At 45.5% G+C, this 21,127-nt stretch overlaps 1 protein-coding gene across 7 annotated transcripts in view; it reads left to right on the top strand.

Moving 5' to 3' along the window:
• The window catches only part of LOC148128439 (vomeronasal type-2 receptor 26-like), a 30,798-nt gene that overhangs the window by 990 nt on the left and 8,681 nt on the right, over positions 1-21,127 (top strand). For 5 of the 7 annotated variants that reach the window (XM_087949093.1, XM_087949092.1, XM_087949090.1 and 2 more), the window contains 3 exons: positions 397-685; positions 1,762-2,556; positions 12,826-13,038. In XM_087949093.1, the coding sequence (XP_087805219.1) occupies positions 425-685; positions 1,762-2,556; positions 12,826-13,038 (1,269 nt within the window). In that variant the 5' untranslated portion in view covers positions 397-424. Of the gene's footprint in view, positions 1-396; positions 686-1,761; positions 2,557-12,643; positions 13,039-21,127 lie in introns of those variants that run through there. The other 2 variants (XM_087949094.1, XR_015746401.1) reach the window with 2 other exon arrangements.

Here is a 21,127-nt window from a genome sequence, read left to right as displayed (position 1 = left end):
TGCAATTCTAACACTCTCCTTCTTTTCTTCTTATTTCACTTATTTTTGTACCTCAGGACCTGTCTAATTTCCTGAATGATTTTGATTTCCATGGCTTCCCTTTTTTGCCTTACTTTGTGGAAGAGAGTAAAATCCAAAGATGGAGTTTTTAAAAAACCTGAATGAAATCCAGATGATTTTCCTTTCTCAGTTCATTCCTGAGTTCATCACTTGATTAATGACCTTTGTTTAAGTAGTGACTGAAACAATTGTAGTTGCCTCTCTCATTTGCATAATTGATCATTCGATTTGGATCAATGTTGGCTTAAGGCTTAGTAGGTTTGTGAAGGATTATATATTTTAAAAACATTTGTTTTTGCTATTGAATATAATAACATGAATATTGTTTTTCAATAGGAAGAGTTCTGATCTAACAAATACCCTAATGTTAATTTTTGCTATTCAAATGGTCAGCAAGAATTCCCAGCTCCTGCACAATCTCACACTTGGTTACAACATCCATGACAACTATGGAAGCACCTTCCGCACTTCAGATGCCTTGCTGGACATTCTTTCCACTGGAGAATCCAATGTCCCCAACTACGGCTGTGGGAGGAAGGACAACATCCTGGCTCTGATTGATGCAGCAGGAAGCGACATCTCCATCCAGATGTCAATGTTTGTAGGCACCTACAAAGTCCCACAGGTTTGTGTGTTTTTCTCTATCTGGTAAGGTGAGTGGGGTGGTGGGAATGAACAACAGATCCAATATCTTCATAGAATTCAAGAGCAGCTTTTCAGAATATTAGGGAACATATCAACGATGTTTTAGTCTATTATGTTCATCTTCAAATTGACCATTAAAGGCCTGAAGAGCCATAAGGTCCCTAGAGGATATTCTACTGAATATTCTACTATTGAAAAACTATCCAGGTTTTGAGGTCCTCCATTAGCATGTTCATTTTCACATATCAATAATATCTGCCTTATCCAATTGGAATCAAGTTGGCAATAGTCCTGTCTATGTATAAAAAATATTCAGACCAAGAAGAGTATCTTTGGGATGGATAAAAGGAGTTCAGCTCCTGCCCTCATAGATAATTGTTAATTTACACACTTTCTGCTTTGTATAAATTCAGGGTATATAATTATTGGGTTAAAATTAAAGTGATGAAACAGACATATAATCCCAAAACAGACAAAATTTCATTTAAAGACTTATTGGATTGTACAACTGTCTACGATTGACCTCACCCCTTTCCTAAGAGGTCTGTAGGGGGCATGCATAAGCGCACCAATGTGCCTACCGTCACTGTCCTACTATTTCTTTTTATTTTTCTTATATGTATCCATTTCATGTACTCATAACTTTTCTGTTAGCAGTTGTGCTCTTGTACATCTGAAAAATTGCTTCACAAAGAATTTGGGGTATAGAAGCTGAGAAAGAGGTTTTAGTACTCAGAAATAGCATATAATACAGCCCTATATCTTAGATCCAGACATTTTATCTAACATCTGCAAATTTGAATCTAATTGTTGGAATTGTATGGGTGACACAGAAATTTACTTTGCATTTTTTATTGTTTTTTTTGTTTAATATGATTTTGCGTTCCATTTTTATATACAATCTTGTTAATATTCTGTGTTAAATATTTTAAACCGTGACTAAGGAACAAACTATTCTTATATATTCATCAAAACAAAATTGGGTTTGTCAATAAGTAATATTTTGGAGTTGATCTGGACTACATTATAACACAGCATTCTTCATTACTTTTTCAGATCACTGCTAGAAGTCCTTCAGAGGCTCTGATTGATAAAAGGAGATTCCCTTTTTTCCACCAGATGCTCCCCAAAGAAGGATTCCAAAACCCAGCAATTGTCCAGCTGCTCCTTCATTTCAGATGGACCCTGATTGGCCTCTTTGCTTTAGACACAGAAAAGGGAGAGAATTTCATGAGGACTTTCCCTCCGATGCTTGTCAGGAGTGGAATTTGTGTGGTTATATCACAACGATTCACAACAACTGGACAAACAGCACCCCTCAGGGAGGCCCTCTCTAAGTGGAGACAAGTCAACGTCTTTGTTCACTTCATAGAATTTTTTTCCATCTGGAACAGAATTCTTCCTTTCCATGAAGCACTTATGCATTTGCCAGGACCCATTGAAGGGAAAGTCTGGATCCTCACAAATTTTGCACTGTATACAATAAAGAAGGACATACCTGTCAAATACATCCATAGTATTTTGAATTTTGGTTATCTGTCAAAAATAAGGCCAACAGATGCTGCCTTTGAACTCCATTTCTTTGTGGAAGATCCGTTTCAAGATCATTATTTTCGCTGTTCCCTTTCGAAGCACATCTTTTCTGTCAAAGGCCGCAAAAGATGCACCCAGAAAGCCCCACTGGAGACCCAGGAGAAAAGAAACAGGAAACGTATCATAAATGACCGTCATCGCTACAGTATCATGAAGACTCTGGCCCAGGCCATGAATGCCCCTTATTCATCCAGATCGAGGAGGGGAAGGAAGGAGGGAGAAAAGAGGTTGGGGGCTCCGAGGCTGCAGCCATGGCAGGTATGGGGGGGTCCCGATAGGGATCCATTAATCTGAGATCCTTTGGAGAAGGAACCCAAAGGAGAAGGAGGGGAACATCTCAACCTTCTTGTGCTGCAAAAGGTCAATAGATTTGCAACATCTAATTGCTCCTTTCTGACGCTCCGGAATAACAGGGAGCAGATCTGAAGTTTCTGTCTAGCCTCTGTTGGAAGAAATCTCTCTCTGGGTTCAGTTCCAAGTGGGGAAGAAAGACGCTGGAAACATGGTGACCGCTTGGAAGATGGTTTAATGGTGGACAGGAGCACATGCCTTGGTTGAGGAAAGAAGGGCTGAGATGCTGAGAGTGCAATTGTTTGATGCCCTCTGTTGGGATTTGAATTGGAGCTTGTATTCTGATCGGTTGTCAGGCTCCCATGGGGCCATGCAGGGGCAACTCTGTAGGCTGTCCTGAGTCCCAGGCTTGGTTGAGCCTCGCTGGATGATGGTGATGTAATGAAAGGGCTTTGGGCAATTCCTATATAGCTTTACCTGGAGTAGATCTTTGTTATGTAAAATAAACTGGCCTAGGCCAGAGTAATGGTCCATTAGCAAAGGTGGGAGGGGGGCGGAGTTTCAGCCTCTCTGAGTTTCTACTTTTCTTTTTAGGGGAAATATATTCTCCCTTTTTAGTATATCCTAAAATATTTCATTTTCCTAGGAGTGGGGAGGGTTTTAACTACTCCCAAAACCTCTTTTAGTCCTTGGAAGAGTGTTGAATCCTCCCTTGTCCAACTGAGAGATTTTGTAAGTTGGAGAAGCTGCTCTCATAATCTCCTCCTTGTCTTCTCTCAAGATTCAGTTCCAGGTTGCAGTCAAGTACGATTTTGAGATTGTTTTCTTAAACATATATTTATTTACACATAACTCAAGATGGCAAATGTCTCCAACACAGCTTCCTCCTTCATCCAGTCCACTTTTATTACAGTGAGAGACCAGCATTACAATAAATAATAATAATAATAATGGAGAAAAATAAAAATAAACGACAGTCAATGGGCAGTTAGAGTCTGCCTAATGCTGAGTCATGTGCGAATATGTGGCAACATAAATGTCCTAAATAAATAAATACATAATTTTGCGTTACGGCAGAACAGAATTTGGCCCCATTCAGAGAAACTCCTTCCTACTGATCTGATAACTGCAGTTGCACGTAAAAGAGTTCCGAATTTCCCGGATATTTTATTAGGAGAGGCATCACAAAGTGAATCCCTGAGTCCTGATAGGAGATGCCGCATAGCAGGCTGTGAACTCACTGGTGGGATTCAAATTTTTTTACTACTGGTTCTGTGGGCGTGGCTTGAATTTCTGGGTGTGGCTTGGTGGTCACGTGACCAGATGGGCGTGGCTTGGTGGCCACGTGACTGAGTGGGCTTGGCCAGGGGGCCATGTGACTGGCAAACCAAATACAATTGGTCCTCACTTCATGGCCGGTTACTTAGCAAGTGTTCTAATTTATGACTGATCTCCCCAGAGCTACTTGTCCTGTTTTTGGAGTTTTGACAACCATAAACACAAACACACAAACACACATGCAACACACACACACACACACACACACACACACAGAGCTTTCTAACCCTGCTATTCTTTGATTCTGTAAGGATCTCCTGCTGGAGCAGGGGGTTGGACTAGATGACCTCCGAGGTTCGTTGCATGCCAGCCCTAGATTGCTGTGCTGATTCAAAAAGTCTTCTGAAGCCCGGGTTTGTGTCCTAACTTCCTCTCCTTTTTTTCTCCCTCCCTCCCTCCCTCCCTCCCTCCCTCCCTCCTTCCATGTATTTATCTATCCATCCATATATCTCATTCACTTTATCCTCCCTCCATCTCTTTCTTTCTTTTTCTTTCTTTGTCCCGTCCTTCCATCTCTCCCTTTCTTTGTCTATCCATTTTCCTCCTTTTGCTTCCTTTCTCTCTTTTATTTTTTTCTTTCCTTTCTTGTCTCTCTCTTCCTCTTCTCTCATTCCCTCTATTTCACTCTTTCCCTCTCTTTTTCTTTCTTTCCTCCTCTCTGTATCTCTCTGTATCTCTCTCTCATTCTGCCTCTTTCCCTGTTTTCCCCTCCTCCCCCCCTTTGTGTGTGTGTGTGTGTGTGTGTGTGTGTGTGTGTGTGTGTGTAAAAGAGAGGCATGGATAAGTCTGACCAGGTCGGGTCTCTTTAAGAACCTCCCCAACTATGAACCGGCCATTTCAGGGGACACTTTTCTTCTCTTGCCCCCCCCATTCTATTTTTATTTATTTTTATTTATTTGATTTGCCAATTGTTTACAAGATAATAAGTATAAGTGTATACATAGTTGTGAATACATGAAATGGGTACATATAAGAAAAATAAAAGAAGAATAAGAGAAACAATAGGACAGGGACGGTAGGCACGTTGGTGCGCTTATGCACGCCCCCTACAGACCTCTTAGGAAGGGTGTGAGGTCAATAGTAGACAGTCTAAGGTTAAAGTTTTTGGGGTTTGGGGAAGAAACTACAGAGTCGGGTAGAGTATTCCAGACATTGACCACTCTATTGCTGAAGTCTATTCTCTCTCTCTCTCTCTCTCTCTCTCTCTCTCACACACACACACACACAGACACAGAGAGTGGGGGAGAGAGAGGGGAAGATAGGGACCCGGCCTCTTCGCTATCCCCCACCGTCCCCCTTACCTTCTCAGGCCAGGTGAGGGAGGGGAGGGTGAGGGGCAGGGCCAGCTGCTTCAGGCAAGTTGAAGAGGCGTCGACCAAGCACGGGAGTGTAGAAGCCTGGGAATGGCGGCTCCCGGCTCAGCTAGCCTGAGGGGCTCTTGCAGGCATATCGTGACAAGGGGGGGCGAGAAGCCCCGGGACAACTGTGCACCCACCTGCTGGCTGGCCGGGCCGGGCTGGGCTGGAAGAGGCGCATCCGCTGGGAGAAGTAAGAAAACGTAATCTGGGAGGGCGGGCAGGTAGGCAGATGTCCCAGGGCTGCTCCACGTGCGCACTGCATCAGTATCACACGCACGGCTGCACACACAGTGCGCGTGTGCAACAGCCCTGGGACATCTGCCCGATCTGCGCCACAGCCACCACGTGGTAGGGAAAGCTAGGGGAGCGACTGGGACAAGCGGGCGACCCGGTTCGGGGGTGTGGCCAATGAGGGGTGACTACCGGTTCACCTGAGCTGGTGAGAACCGGTTGAATACCACCTCTGCGTGAGCTGCAGTTCGAGTGGCCCCTTGTCCTCAGGGCCCCAGTCTCAGCTCAGGTGCTCTTTCTTTGTATCGGCCCCCTGAAACGGCTCTGGGAACTCCGTTGCAGCTCTCGGAGGTTAATTCCCTTTGGACTTTTGGCAGGGTAATTCGATATAAATATCTCGTTGCTCTAAAGGCTGCTCAAATAAACATTCTTGGGAAGAGCAGCCCCATCTTGTTGGATTTCCAGATCTTTGAGACCTTGTTTGAGTTCACTAAGTGCACTAACTCATCCCCCATCCTTAAAAGCCCTTCCCTGCAGAAGCCACGGGGCTGAGTACCAATGAGTAGTTGTGTGTTCATTTTCCCCACAACAACAACCCTGTGAGTTGAGTTGGGCTGAGAGACTGGCCCCAAATACCCCACCCTGCTTCATGACCAAGGCGGGACTTGAACTCACAGCCTCTTGCTTTCTACTTTGGACGCTTAATCAGTAGAGCAAACTGGCTCCCTTACATACTTATCAAGCTTGGCACAATCCTTCCTCCATTGCATCATTAATGTTCTTATATGAGATACTATAATTTATCAAATGCTAAAATCCAGATAGTTTTCTATTGCTTTTTAGTCATACAGTTGTTTCTAGGAGGAAATCATAAATATTTTTCTGGAAAGTTGGTAATGTTTAAATAACATAAAAGTATATTTGCCTGAGAATTGTTATAAATCTTGTATAATAGCAATTTATCAACCCTATTATATTAATGACAACATAGAAAAATTGATGACTTAACGACAAAATGTTGTATCTTCCCACTTTCATGACAAAAATTAAAAAAGTAAAGATTATTTGAGTACCATTTTTAAATCAGTTTTTATCCACTTAATTATCATACCATCCACCCCTCACTTAACTGGGTTTCTGATCACATCACAAAATTCTTTATTACTCTTTCCTGAGATCGAGTTATATCAGCATAATATATTTAGGAAATGAAATAATATGTGAGGATGACTTGCATATGTGGGAAGTGTATCTATTTTGTGACTCAAAACTCAAGATGAAAAAGGGAGGTTTTCCTTTTGAAGTAACTAAATGCAGTATCAAACACTGATTAGAATGTTGACTGATCTTGGAATGTTTTTGAAGTGCTGGGAACTATCACACATTTTGGAATGCTTTTGAAATGCTAGATACCGGATAAAGAAGTGTCTGTTACGAGCTAGGCACCATGAAAGATAATAAAATGTAACTTGTATCCTGAAAGATAGATTGTAAATCAAGCCATTTGTATACTGGGGGGGGGAGTAGTAGGGGGTAGTTTTGGGTATAAAAGTAGAGCCTTTAAGCTTTGCCTTTTGTTCCTCCCACCTGCCAGGGCAGGAACCCGTTTCTGCAGAAATGTTACAATAAAGCCTTTTTCCTTGGATCAACTTTGAATCCTGGTGGTTTTTCTTAGCCACAATCTCACAATTTGGGGGCTCGTCCGGGATCCTCGACGGCGCCGACTGGAAAACGGGGACCAGGTAAGAGAGTGGCCACTACCTCCCATTGAGAGGCACCTCTCCCCGAATTCGGTCAGACTCCTGAGGTGACTGGGAAATCCAGACGATCCTTGGAAAAAGAACTGAGAAGAAATGCCGGCTGAGAGTGTGTGAGATTGATCTGAGTTGGGGACGCCCACACATCCTTTGACTGACTGCGGAAAGTCCAGGAGTGATCAGATCAGGTAAACTTTGTTTCCTTTCATTTGTAGCCAAAAGAGAGAGGTCCTTAAACTCCCTGGGGGAATCCAGCATCTGCTGGAGGGCTGGGCTTAGAAGTCTGAGAGAGAGGGGTCCTTAAACTCCCTGGGGGAATCCAGCGTCTGCTGGAGGACAGGACTGGTGAGTCAGGGCTCTGGGAGCCTGGAAGAATAGAGATGGGAAAGGGACAAAGCAAGGCTCTGGGAGTCTGAAAGAGTAGAAGATGGAGAAGGGACAAAGCAAGGCTCTGGGAGCCTGGAAGAAGCCTGTCTGGGACAGGGAAAATCTGACAATGGCAGAAAACCAATTCCGGTAGATTCGCCTTTGGGACAGCTACTCCAGCAGTGGTTTTCCCCGAATTTAAAGGAATTCACCAGACATCTCGAAAAGAAAAACATGATTTATCTTTGTCGAGATCGATGGCCAAAATACTCTTTGATTGATCCTAAATTCCCATATCACTGGAGTCCTGAGGGGGAAACCAGTAGCTATTGGATGACCAAATTGCGGGACTATATTCTCCAACACAAAATGACTACTCAAATTGCATACATAGATGTATGGTTTCATGTGAAATTTGAAAGTCCCATCCCTCCAATTGAGGGTTAATACATGTCTCAACAGAAAAAGCAATGAGAGTGAGATGGATGATTGGCTGCAGAATCCGCCGCCCGCAAATCCTAATTTGAATAACGCGCCCGCCAATGTTCCTATGGCACCACTGCCATTGCCGGTGGCATAACCCCCTCCTCAGCCACCCCTTTACCCGCGGCTGAGAAAAGAAGTAGAAGAATTAAAGAGAAGTGTTCAGGATTTTCCATTCAGAGAAAAACCTGAAGTGGATGCATTTCCTCTTAGGGAAGTCCCTAATGGGATCAATGCTGCAGGCAACCCGGTGACAGTCTTTGTGGCTGTCCCCATAAAACCAGCCGAGTTGCGATCGGGAGTTGATGTATATCCTGGGGACTATTGTAATAGGCTTCGGGACAGCCTAGTTAAATATTCTGGTGTGGATCCAACCACACCTGCTTTTGAATCCATGTGGAGAAAATGCAGTTTGTGACTGGGGCTTGGCCAGATATTCAAAAGAAAATTCAGAAAATGGATAATTGGGGAGCTGTGGGAATTGTTGATCTCCTGAAAGCAGCCCAACAAGTTTTTGTGAACAGACACTGTAAAAACCAGACAGAAGTCACAAATGATGCTTGCAGCTATGCAGGCTGCAATGAAAAATGAGATGAAGAAAAGTGAGAATTTTGGGAAAGGTTCGACTGGAGAAAGGAGAGAGAATTTTGGGGGATACAATCAGGGAAGTTTTCAGGGCAGAGGAAGAGGCATGGGAATGAGACAACCTGGAATGGATAGGAGTTGCTTCAGGTGTGGGAAGGAAGGTCACTTTGCGCGTGAGTGTCCTACCAACCGGGAGGAAAGGAGTTATGCATTGTATGAAGAAAGTAATAAAAATAGTTGGGGTGAGTGGAAAATCACAGGATGTGAGTGTGTTTGAAAAAATCAGACTGGAGATGAATGGGGTGGTGATTGAAGCTGAAGGGAGTATTCCTGATTCTGAATTTATTGGGAAGAGATCTGTTGCCTGTGTTTGGTATCCAGCTGTGGGATACCGGGAAGGGAGTAAGGATGTGGAAAATGACTGTGGAAGATGAGAGAGCAATTTCAGATGAGGTCTGGGCAGGAGGGGAGAAGCCCAGTGATCTTGGGATGAATCCCTCCCAAAGACAAATGGTTTACTGTGATAGATCTGAAGGATGCCTTCTGGGCATGCCCCCTTGAGGAGGGGAGTAGAGACCTGTTTGCATTTGAATGGGAAGATCCTTAGAGTGGAAGAAAATAGCAGTTTTCTTTGTTGTTTGGACAGGCTTTGAAAAGTTAGTGTCTTTTGAGAAAAGGAAGGGGATTATGTTGATTCAGTATGTGGATGATTCGTTGCTGAAGGAAAAGAGAAAGAGGGGGAGGTTAGAGCGGCATCCGTGGCTTTGCTAAATTGGCTGAAGGAGCAAGGATTGACAGTTTCAAGGGAAAAGATCCAGTTTGTGGAAAAGAAGGTGAAATATTTAGGGCATTATATTCAGCAGGGGGTGAGGTCCTTGGATCCTGAAAGGGTGAAAGGGATCATGAGCCTGGCTTCCCCCAGAAATAAGACAGAAGTCAGGAAAGCGCTTGGATTGTTGGGGTATTGCAGAGCTTGGGTGGATCAATACACTGTGTTAGCTCAATTTTTGCACAGGAAGCTGGTAGGAAAAGGAGAGAGTATAGAATGATTAAAGGGAGATGATGAGAGATGGAAAGTTTTAAAGAAGGCATTGTCATCCGCACTGGTTTTGGCTTTGCCCAATTTGAAGCTCCCATTTCATCTGTATGTGTCAGCAGCACAGGGAACGGCACTAGGAGTATTGGCACAGAAGAGGGGGGGTAATACCAGCCCATCGCTTTTCTGAGCAAAACTCTGGAGCCGATGGTGAGAGGATGGCCAGTGTGTGTGTAAGCTGTGGCTGCTACAGCTATGTTGGTGGTAGAGAGCAGGAAGTTAACCTTTGGGGGGGGCTTGTTGTGCATTCACCCCACCAGGTTACTTCTGTGCTAAGTCAGTTGGCAACAACTTGGATGACAGAAGGGCAGATTCTCAAATATGAAACCATTTTGAGAACCAGCCCAGATGTGGTGATTGGGACAGATAGGAATTTGAATCCAGCAGAATTCCTAGAAGGAAGAAGACAGGAGTGGGAAGCTGAGGACCATGATTGTTTATTGCAAGTAGATTTGATGACAAAGGTGAGGGAGGATTTGGAAGAGACTTCTCTGAAGGAAGGGGAAAGATGGTTTGTGGATGGATCAAGTAGGGTTGAGGAAGGAAAGAGGAAATCAGGATTCGCAGTTGTGACAATCTGGACTGATTCCAAATACGCCTGGGGTGTGAAACACCCCAGAGGTAGTTGGGAACAGGTAGGCAGACAAGTGGGCAAAAGAAGCTGCAGGGGAGATAGAGCTGGTGATGGTATCAATTCCCTTGCTAGAAGTGGAAGAGGATGAGGAATGGAAACCTGAGGGAAAAGAGAAAGATGATTTGGAAAGAGAAGAGTGTACATTAACTGAGGATGGGTGGAGAACCTCAGAGGGGGTGAGGGTGGTCTCTGTGAATGCAATGAGGGGAATTCTGGAAAAGGTACATGAGGGAGGGCGACCTCTAGTGGGCTGGCCTTTCCAAAGAGCACATATTGATTTCATTGAATTACCAGAGAAGGGGGGGGGGGTTGGAAATACTTGCTTGTGAACTTATCTTTGGCACTGCTCAGAATCAGAACATGTCCAAGGAAAGACACTGGAGTCTCTCCATTCAAGATGCTACTGGGGCGACCCTACTTGGCGAAAATAGGGAATCCAATTCCTGAATTTAAAGATTTATTTTTGAGAAAATATTTGCAGATACTGTCCAGGTTTTTTTTGCTTTTTCTGTATAAACAGAGACTGTTGGTGCAACGACCACCTCTTGCTGGGAGCCAACATCCCTTTGAGACTGGAGATTGGGTTCTGACAAAGACTTGGAAAGGCGAGAAGCTGCAGCCTAGCTGGGAAGGCCCGTACCAGGTGCTGTTGACAACTGAATCTGCAGTTCGCACTGGGAAGGAGGCTGGACACAATTACAGCAGAGTCAAGAAGGCACCGGAACCTGAGAAACCTTGGAGGGCAGTTCCAGTGGATGGTCAGCCGCTGAAGCTCACTTTGAAAAGATGAAGAAGTCTGAACCCTGGACTGAGCTAATTGTCTTTATTCTAGGACTGGGACTGGGAACTTCCTGGGGAAGCGAGGATTCACATCAACCCCAGAATGTTACTTGGGTTGTACTTGATTCCCATTCAGATATAGTCAATTGGACTAGCGGAAAGAGGCCTCCCAATACTTGGTTTCCAGAACTGCAATTTGATTTGGGAAGGGTCCTCTTGTCCACCACCGATGACACGTTCATAAAGAAACATCATTTTTACGTCTGCCCTGGACATAAAACTGAAAGAAGCTACAAAAAGAATTGTGGAGGGGCTGATCAGTTTTGTTGTGCAGCCTGGAGTTGTGTGTCTACGGGACACATCTGGTGGGACCCTCTGTTCAAAGGTGATCTGATACAGATCATTCTGGGATAGTACAGGACTCCATAAAAACTGAGGGAAGGACTGAACCAAAGAAAAAGAGAAAGGGATGACCACCCTAATCTCCACTCTAATAGGATCCTTAATTTTGTTATTATTAATCTTCACCTTTGGTCCATGTATCTTGAACAAATTAATGTGAGTTTGAGTCAAAGATGGAACAAGAACAGGGGGATTGTGGGAAGTGTATCTATTTTGTGACTCAAAACTCAAGATGAAAAAGGGAGGTTTTCCTTTTGAAGTAAGGAAATGCAGTATCAAACACTGATTAGAATGTTGACTGATCTTGGAATGTTTTTGAAGTGCTGGGAACTATCACACATTTTGGAATGCTTTTGAAATGCTAGATACTGGATAAAGAAGTGTCTGTTACGAGCTAGGCACCATGAAAGATAATAAAATGTAACTTGTATCCTGAAAGATAGATTGTAAATCAAGCCATTTGTATACTGGGGGGGAGTAGTAGAGGGTAGTTTTGGGTATAAAAGTAGAGCCTTTAAGCTTTGCCTTTTGTTCCTCCCACCTGCCAGGGCAGGAACCCGTTTCTGCAGAAATGTTACAATAAAGCCTGTTTCCTTGGATCAACTTTGAATCCTGGTGGTTTTTCTTAGCCACAATCTCACACATAGAGCACGTAAATTATATCCCCCCCTTTCCCACGATCCATTTAGAAAGGGCAGTGATAGGAGGGAATGACTTTTGGGGGTGGAGGAGAGATTCTGTCTGGGGAAGAAGCAGATAAGAGGAGGACACCTACAGTTGCTTAAAAAAGGGTCGGTGGGAGATTTGTACTTTCTGGCTCCCCCAATCCTGTCAGTGCAGCATTACAGCGAAGTGGGCCTAGCTCAGGTTTCCTGTCTGGGCTTCCTGGGAGAGGATTACCCTGACAATTTTCTTCTTCAGAAATCCGTGTTTCTGATAACCAACCTGTTGCTTTCAGGGAGTTCATAAATCTCCTTTTTTCTGTTTGTTCAACTATGTTTTGTCAAAATTTATATTGTCAAAATATGATCGACAAATTTTGTGAACTTTTTCCCTTCACTTGTAAGATAGTGGTAACACCCATTTTCCTAATGAAGCATGTCTGTAAATTAGACAACTACAGAAGAAAGATTAAATATTGAAAAAGCGTCTGGGATAAGAAACAAAGTTTTCTGCTTTAAAAATTGCTGCATGTTCCCATTCTAGTTCCATCCTTTCCTGGAGAAGAATGAGTTTGTCAATATTTCGGACATTGAATTGTACAAGGACCCAAATGGAGAGGTAGCAGCAGATCTGCTCATTTCGGGCTTCTTCGTTCTTCCCAGGGATGATCCCAGCAAAGAGCATCTGGCGTATTTTGAAAGACAGAGACTTTCTATCAGGCAAAATGTTCTTTCACGGCTAAAGTTGCTCAACAAGGTAGGAGAAACTTTGGAGTCCTTCCTCTGTTTTCCAAAGCCTGAGGTCCCATTTCAAGAGGGCTGATGCTATTCCCCAAAGGTGGTTGACCTTCAGCGAGAATTGAATCTGGGCAGTAGAAACTGGATTTTTTCCCTTAGGCAGCTTGGGAGGCATCGGTACTGTTCCATTTTGTGGACCACGTACAATTAAGGGTCTCCATCAAACGGGTGAGAAACCCACAAGGGCTGGGGAATGTGTCCCTAGTAGCTTCTGGTTGTTTGCTCCTTGTGCCCAGAAGAGCAACGAAGGCAGCAATTCTGCTGACCGGGGCCTGAATCCAGGTTTGGACCATATCGGATGGGGTTGAATTGTGAGTGGACGGAGGTCCTTTTTGGTCCCATTGGGAGGAAAGAAGCTTCTTCTCGTCCTGCTTGGGAAAAGTGTCCCCTGAAGGGGCAGCTCCATAATCTGGGAGGCTCTTAAGGAGGCCAGACCTGGCCAGAGCTCTCCATGCCTCCCTTTCACCCTCCCTGGGATGGAGCAATGGGCCTTCTGCTCCTAGGAAGCAGCTCCAAGGCTTTCAGTTCACGTGAAATTATCCAGATTGTTCTGATATCACACCTTAAAATTAAGGGTGTAAGAAGAGGGGAGAAATGCGTGTTAATGGGGTCATGAGAAGGAACTGGCTGGTTATCACTTAATGCTGAAATCTTTTCTCAGTTCCATCCAGGGGTGGGATTCAAATTTTGTAACAATCGGTTCTGTGGGTGTGGCTTAATTTGTGGGCATGGCTTGGTGGTCACGTGACCATATGGGCATGGCCTGGTGGCCATGTGACTGGAAAACCAAATACAATTGGTCCTCGCTTAATGGCCAGTTGCTTAGCAATTGTTCTAATTTATGACTGACCTCCCCAGAGCTCCTTGACCTGGTTTTGGAGTTTTGACAACCATAAACACAAACACACAAACACACACGCGCACACAGCCTTCTGATCCTGCTATTCTTTGATTCTGTAAGAATCTCCTGCTGGAGCAGGGGGTTGGACTAGATGACCTCCGAGATCCCTTGCAGCCCAGCCCTAGATTGCTATGCTGCTTCAAAGAGTCTTCTGAAGCCAGGGTTTGTGTCCTTCCTTCCTCTCCTTTTTTTTCTCTCTCTCTCCCTCCCTCCTTCCATGTACTTATCTATCCATCCATATATCTCATTCACTTTCTCCTCCCTCCATCTCTTCCTTTTTTTTTTTTCTTTGTCCCGTCCTTCCATCTCTCCCTTTCTTTGTCTATCCCTTTCCTTCCTTTTGCTTCCTTTCTCTTTTCTTTCTTTCTCTTTCTGTTTTCTTTCTTGTCTCTCTTTCCTCTCTCATTCCCTCTTTTCTCTCTCTCTTTTTCTCTTCTCCCTCTCTGTATCATTTCTCTGTGTCTCTCTCTCTCTCTGCCTCTTTCTCTATCTTCCCCTCCCCCCACTTTGTGTGTGTGTGTGTGTGTGTGTGTGTGTGTGTGTGTAAAAGAGAGGCATGGATAAGTCTGACCAGGTCGGGTCTCTTTAAGAACCTCCCCAACTATGAACTGGCCCTTTCAGGGACACTTTTCCCCAAGCAGGATGAAGCTTCTCTCCCAATGGGACCAAAAGGACCTCCACCCAATCATGATTCAAATTCATCTGAATTCAGGCCCTGGTCAACAGAATTCCCTTTTTCTTTGCTAGTTTGGGCACAAGGAGCAAACAAACCTGAAGCTCTTAGTGACACATTCCCCAGCCCTTGTGGGATTCTCACCAGTTTGAAGGAGATACTAAACCATAGGTGGTTCACAAAATGGAGCAGTGCGAGAAGGTAAGGGTGACGGTGGGGGATAGCGAAGTGGCCGGGTCCCTATCTTCCCCTCTCTCTCCCCACTCTGTGTGTGTGTGTTTGTGTGTGTGTATCTGTGAATGTGAATGTGTGTGTGTCTCCCTGAAAGCGTGGCATGGCCAAGCCAGCAAGCTCTTCTTGGCGCTCTTCGCTACTTCTTTCATTTCTTCTTTTTCAAATCCAGACTGGCTAAACAACGATTGCCAGACTGCAGTGGAAGCATCCATTCGGGTGACCCTCCTCCTCCTCCTCTTCCTCCTCCTCTTGCACCCGGCAGCTGTGGATGGATCAGGAGGGTGCAGTTGTGTGGGGAGATGCTCGCTCCTCAAGTGAGCATCCACCCGCCCCGTACTTGGTTTTGCTGTGCTTTGGCATTTGCTTGAGGAGCATCTCCCCGTGCGCATGCACCCTCCCAGCCCTGCCACAATGGCCGGTTATGTGAGGAGGAGGAGAAGGAGGAGGAGGAGGAGGAGGAGGAGGAGGAGAGGAGGAGGAGGAGGAGGAGGAGGAGGAGGAGGAGGAGGAGGAGGAGGAGGAGGAGGATCGCCCGAAGGGCGCTTCCACCAGCGGTCTGGCAATTGTTCAGCCAGTCTGGATTCCAAAAAGAAGAAATGAAGGAAGTAGCGAAGAGCGCTAAGGAGAGCTTGCTGGCTTGGCCATGCCACGGCTTTCAGGGAGACACACACATACAGAGTGGGAGAGAGAATCAGGAAGATAGGGACCCGGCTGCTTCACTATCCCCGCCGTCACCCTCACCTTCTTAGGCCAGGTGAGGGAGGGCAGGGCCAGCTGCTTCAGCAAGGTGAAGAGGAGCGACCAAGCACAGGCGAGTAGAAACCTGGGAACGGCGGCTCCTAAAGGGCTTTGAGGTCGGATGACCTGGAGCGGCCGAGATCCGAGTGAGCATTGCACCACAGGTTCATCTGATTGCCCACTTCTTTGGTGTTGGCTTTATGGAGCCGCAGCGTGAGGTCTGGGCTGACATGTGACAGCAGTGCCTTTAGCTGTGCTTGCTTGTAAGTGTCCAAATAATCTGGTGAAGACGGCGGAGGAGTCACTCAGGTAGACCTCCCCATCCGCAGTCCTCCTCCTGCAGAAAAAGGCCATTCCCTGAGCTAAGAAGGCAAGGAGCTGCGGCTCGACTCACCCAATTCCTAGGACTACCCCCAAATGGTCTCAATTCGGCACGGAGAGGGGTAGCTCCCCTGGCAGTTCCCTTTCCCTCAGTGCTCTGACTTCCTGTGGCTCGCCTCCAGCCTGAACACCAGGTTGGACTGTAGCAGCAAATCATATATCGAAGACAGGACTCAAGACCACGGAAAAGGTGGAGGAAATCAGGTTTATTGCGCAACACGTTCAGAGCATTAGCATGACAAATTCTGAACACCCAGCTGCATCTGGGGTGGTTTCTTTATACCCAGAATGACCTCAGCATAGGTCTGGGCGTTTACCTTTAACACTTTCACAAATTACGGTCAACTGATTAAACACGCATCTTAGGACAGATAAATGCAATATCCTGTGTTACGGCAGGAACACAAAAGAGGATATGTTTTTCTTGCTTATTCTGTTATCTTACACCAACAGTAATTTTCCATTCCCATCCTTAGTTGCAAGAGAAGCAGAGCTTTACTTCGTTAAAATATAAGTTCCTTATTTTTGCAACAAACAAAATACAGAAGTAAATGTGACCCTGAGTTGGTTCTAACCTATGACCTAGATTTCTATAATGTCCATATTTTATATGCCTTAATTGGTCCTGCTTCATTCCCCCTTTGAAACTACACCCACATCAAGAGATTTTGTGTGCAGTTTCATATTCATCCAAATTTTGAGTAGTGGGATAAAGAGGAAGAAGTTCCTCATATGTTCCCGAGGGTCATGGGCCCATAAGGCCATTACCTTTTCATTTGTTTTCTTCGACAAGAAGTGAGAGGCTGCTGGAAATGGTGCGCACAAAGATAGGAAGAATACAAGGTAAGATTACACATCCAGCAGCAATCATCCCAACAAGTGCCACAATGGCCTGTAGGCCAGGCAACTTAGGGAACCAAGAACCAAAAACCTCACCAAAATCAAAACCCTTCCATTTTTGAACAGGGACATGAGCAAGAGTCATAATGCGTTTTGGCGCGTTGTTCAATGATTTCTCCTATATCATCAAATTCCAAACAGCAGTTGGTAAAATTGAATTTCCCACAGACCCCACCTTCAGCAGCCAAAAGATAGTCTAAGGCCAAGCGATTCTGATAGATAGCATCCCTGAACTTTCTTTGTTGTTCTGCCAAGGTAACCAGAGACTGCACAGTTTCATTAGCTATTAACTCAAGCACCGCCTGGAGCCTAATAATGCGGTTTAACATATAAATAGGGGGTACGGTATCCCCAAGACCCGTCAGCTGCCCTCATACTTGGGTTGTAATACTGAACAATTCTCTCTGGGGGCCAGTCTCCGTCACTCCAGTCCCCAATTTGGTAAGGCCTAGCAGCCTGCAATATTCTGCCCTGCCATAAATTAGCATTCAATGCCTGGGGTATGTCTAGTGGCATCATAAAGAAAGAAGGATTAATAATCCCTAAGGTGCAAGTCCCTCTCCAGTCAGTGGGTAGAGAGCTATAGGCCACATCCCGCATATCCAATGTACACCGGAGGGGCTTCAGAAGCGTTTTCAAAGGAATACTTATCTGCCCAATAGGTGTTGGTCCTGTTAGGCCAATAATGCCAGACCTTTGTGGAGTGGTTCCATTCATGTACTTCCAAACACTCAGTGTCCCCAACAGATGGACCTTTTCCTTGTGTATTGGCCAGGCACCAGTGAGCAACAATGGGGTTGGACAATTCCCATCTCGAGAGGGGCTGGTGTGGAGGCATAGCCGAAAGATTATAGGGTATAGAATAGTTCCACTCCTGGGCTGCCCATGGCCACTGATCCCCTATTTTAGTTCCCCCACATATGTAACAGTTAGTAACATTAAAGGTATGAGCTATAGTGGAAGCTAGCTCCAAGAATAGATTCCGTGCCTCATGGGAGGGCTGAAATTCTATATCTACCTCCTGCCAAAATTCTGAGAAATATCTAGAGTTGGAATTAGATGCAATATTCCTAGTCTCTATGGACAAGTGTATAATCCCCCTGGGTCTGTTCCCTTTGCATATAACCTAATTCCCAACGTTGGTCCATATTTCGCAATCCAGTCCTGGGGATTAGGAATGGTGATATTAACCCAATTACAGTTATACAGGGAGCAGTCTTTAGACTCCAAAGCCCGTGAGATTTGCAAGTTAATCCCCTTCCCGAGGAGATGTACGTGGCCCACAGAGCACAGCTCCAATATGGGCAGTACCTCTCAGCCACATTTCCACTGCAATCCCACCTCCCCTCGCAGTAGGATTCTGGTAGGGGCATATATATATATATCGGCATGAGAATATGTCCTATGCCAGGACAAGGATGTTCCACATGAAGTGGGCCATTGGGACACCTTACATACATCAAACAAAAAGTTGCTGGGCTAGTAGGTGTCAGAATCCGAGTTTGAGCAATGATTGGACCGTGGCTATCCCCCTGACTCCTAACCACCAACCACGTTTGGGCAGGTTGTACCTTGGGATCAAAGCATTCATTCCTTTGTGGGCAAATAGAGTACCAGGTTCCATTGAAACAACAGGGGTGGGAGCCAACGTGCAGGTGTAGTGGGTATGGTATATCAAGGTAGTGCGAATCTCCCTTCCCCTTAATACCGTTTTGAGGCATGCAGTGCAATTGTTGGGACATAAGGGGTCCCGATCTAATGTAGGAGGGATCTTGCTAGCCTCGCTTTCACCCTGGGGTTTAGGAAATTTGGGCTTTGGTGCGGGGCGTGGTATCTAGGATTTCTCCAATAAGGAGTGGGTACGATTCCACTATCCCTATAACACACAAGTCCCTGGTTTCCCATACATCGTTTTAAAGAGGCTTCCACTCGGAAGATGCCTGTGCATTTTTTTCCGATACAACCTGTAGGGGGCTCCAGGTATCATAGATGCATTGGGGTAGACTAAAGTCTGTGCAGGTTGCGGTGTTCCTATAGTATATCTGAGGCCACCCCTTCCATCCTTACATTCAGGGTGCATCTCACATTTCTGTCCCTCAGAGAAAGCGGTGGAGCTATCCCTAGGGGCTGCTGTGTAGCACTTCTCCCCAAAATTTCCAGCACACCTTAACACTAATGTGTTCTGCATCTGGCCGTTTTCCATGGGTAACATATAAAAACAATTGGAGGTAATATTGAAAATTGTGCAAGTAGGCGGAGTCCCAACATACGCTGTCAATATCCCTGTTTATCAACACAGCCATCACACGCTGGGTCATGTTTGTACGATGCTAACTGATAAGCAGAATTACGGGGTAGTCGGGTATGTTTCACCGAAACCCATGGGGATCGTAGATAGTAGCACCTTATCGTGTTATTTTTCATACATTGCCAATACTTAGTCCCTTGATATTCGCACTGGGGAAGATTTGTAATACGACAGTTAGGGGGTCTATATTCAGTATAAGTTAAATGTTTACCTGTAGGTCTTAGCAAATAGCAATCCAGACATGTTTTAATTTCCTAGCATTAACCATTGGTGGGGTTCATCCTCGAAAGGGTCTGGTGAGTACCACTCTTCCATTATGTCATCGTCTAGGAGCAACGGCTCCTCTGATACCACCTTTTCTGCCTCAGTGTTGAATATAGGTATAGTGAATTGATTGCAACACTTAGCACTAGCAGAATGGTCACAATCCAGACAGACGGCATAAGCCCTCTGCGGATGCACGCGGTTTTCCTTAACCTCTGACTAGCTTCCATTTCCCTTTATTCCCCCTTTTTCCACAGCCTAGAACTAGGTACGGGAAACTCTAGACCTCAGGCGCCAAGGGAGACCCGTGCGATGGGCGTCAGCTTCCGGAGTAACGCCAGCAGGGGTGCGATGGTCTTCGCCTCCCGTAGGTAGAGGGACAGCTTCCGGTGTGTCACCACTAGGGAGAGCAAATCCTCTTCGTCTCCGTAGGTAGAGGGACAGCTTCCGGTGTGTCACCACTAGGGAGATATCCTTCTTCGCCCTTTTCAGGATAACCTTAAGTGGAGAACCCGGGCAGGTTTCCACTTTCCAATAAGTAGGTGCAGCCAATTTAACACGGGACCAATGGATCCACGATCTTATTTCAGCTACCTTAACAGCAAGGGAGAACACATGACCACAGTATAGGGCCCCCTCCATTTCGGACCTAATGTTTCCCTTTTCCAATCCTTAACCCAGACTTCCTGGCCCGGATGTATATCATGTGGGAAGTCACCAACACGTGGGGCTTACACGTGAGGACATAATGTTGTAATTTATGGACAATGGTATTGAGGGCTCTAAGTTGCTGTAACCGAATAGTATCCGAGATCTTGGTGTCGCCATTGGCATTAATCTTGACCAGATTGGGGATCCGGCCGTATAACAATTCAAAAGGCGAGACCGAGATATCCTTCCGTGGGGCACATCGAACAGCCACCAGGGCCAAACTCAAAGCATCAGTCCACTTAAGATGGGTTTCCTGACATATTTTAGCGAGTTTGTCCTTGATTGTTTGATTAACTCTCTCCACCCTGCCTCCCGAAGGAGCATGGAAGCTACAGTGCAGTTTCCAGGTAATACCTAAAACCCTGGCTAATTATTGGGTCGCTTTGTGGATGAATTCCGGACCATTGTCCGAAGAAATTCGAGAGGGCAACCCGTATCTAGGGATTATAATATGGAGTAATGCCCTCGCGACCTCGGTGGCCTTCTTCGTGCGTGTAGGTATACACTCTGGCCACCCAGTATACGTGCACACAATAACGAGAAGCGCTATATGGACCACAACGGGCATATCAGTAAAATCAATCATCAATGAATCAAAAGGGTAACAACCTCTTGGTTGGTGGCCCGGGGTGGTTGCGGGCCTTGCCTAGGATTGTTAGCCGCACATATTTCACATCGGGCACGTACGTTAGCTGCAATGCTACTAACTTTATCTATGTACAATTCTCTCCTTAGTGCCTTCGTTAAAGCAGTTTTCCCCATGTGCAGTTGCTGATGTACCTGGCGTACAATATCCCATGCCATGTGTGCTGGAATATACACCTATTGTCTGGTAGGACCCACTGAGGGCCCTCCGGGCGTGCCTCAAGTGCTTCCAGCCTAGCCATGTCATCTCCCGAATAATGGGGTCGTGGGTGGTTATCAGGCACCCATACAGC

Source organism: Notechis scutatus, unplaced genomic scaffold (genome assembly GCF_049901735.1).
Source record: "Notechis scutatus isolate UNSWTSFEM ecotype Mainland unplaced genomic scaffold, rNotScu1.2 NSCUSCF75, whole genome shotgun sequence".
NCBI classification, from domain to species: Eukaryota; Metazoa; Chordata; class Lepidosauria; order Squamata; family Elapidae; genus Notechis; species Notechis scutatus.
Note: the sequence above shows the minus strand (reverse complement) of the source record. Positions and strands in the feature narration are given on the sequence as shown.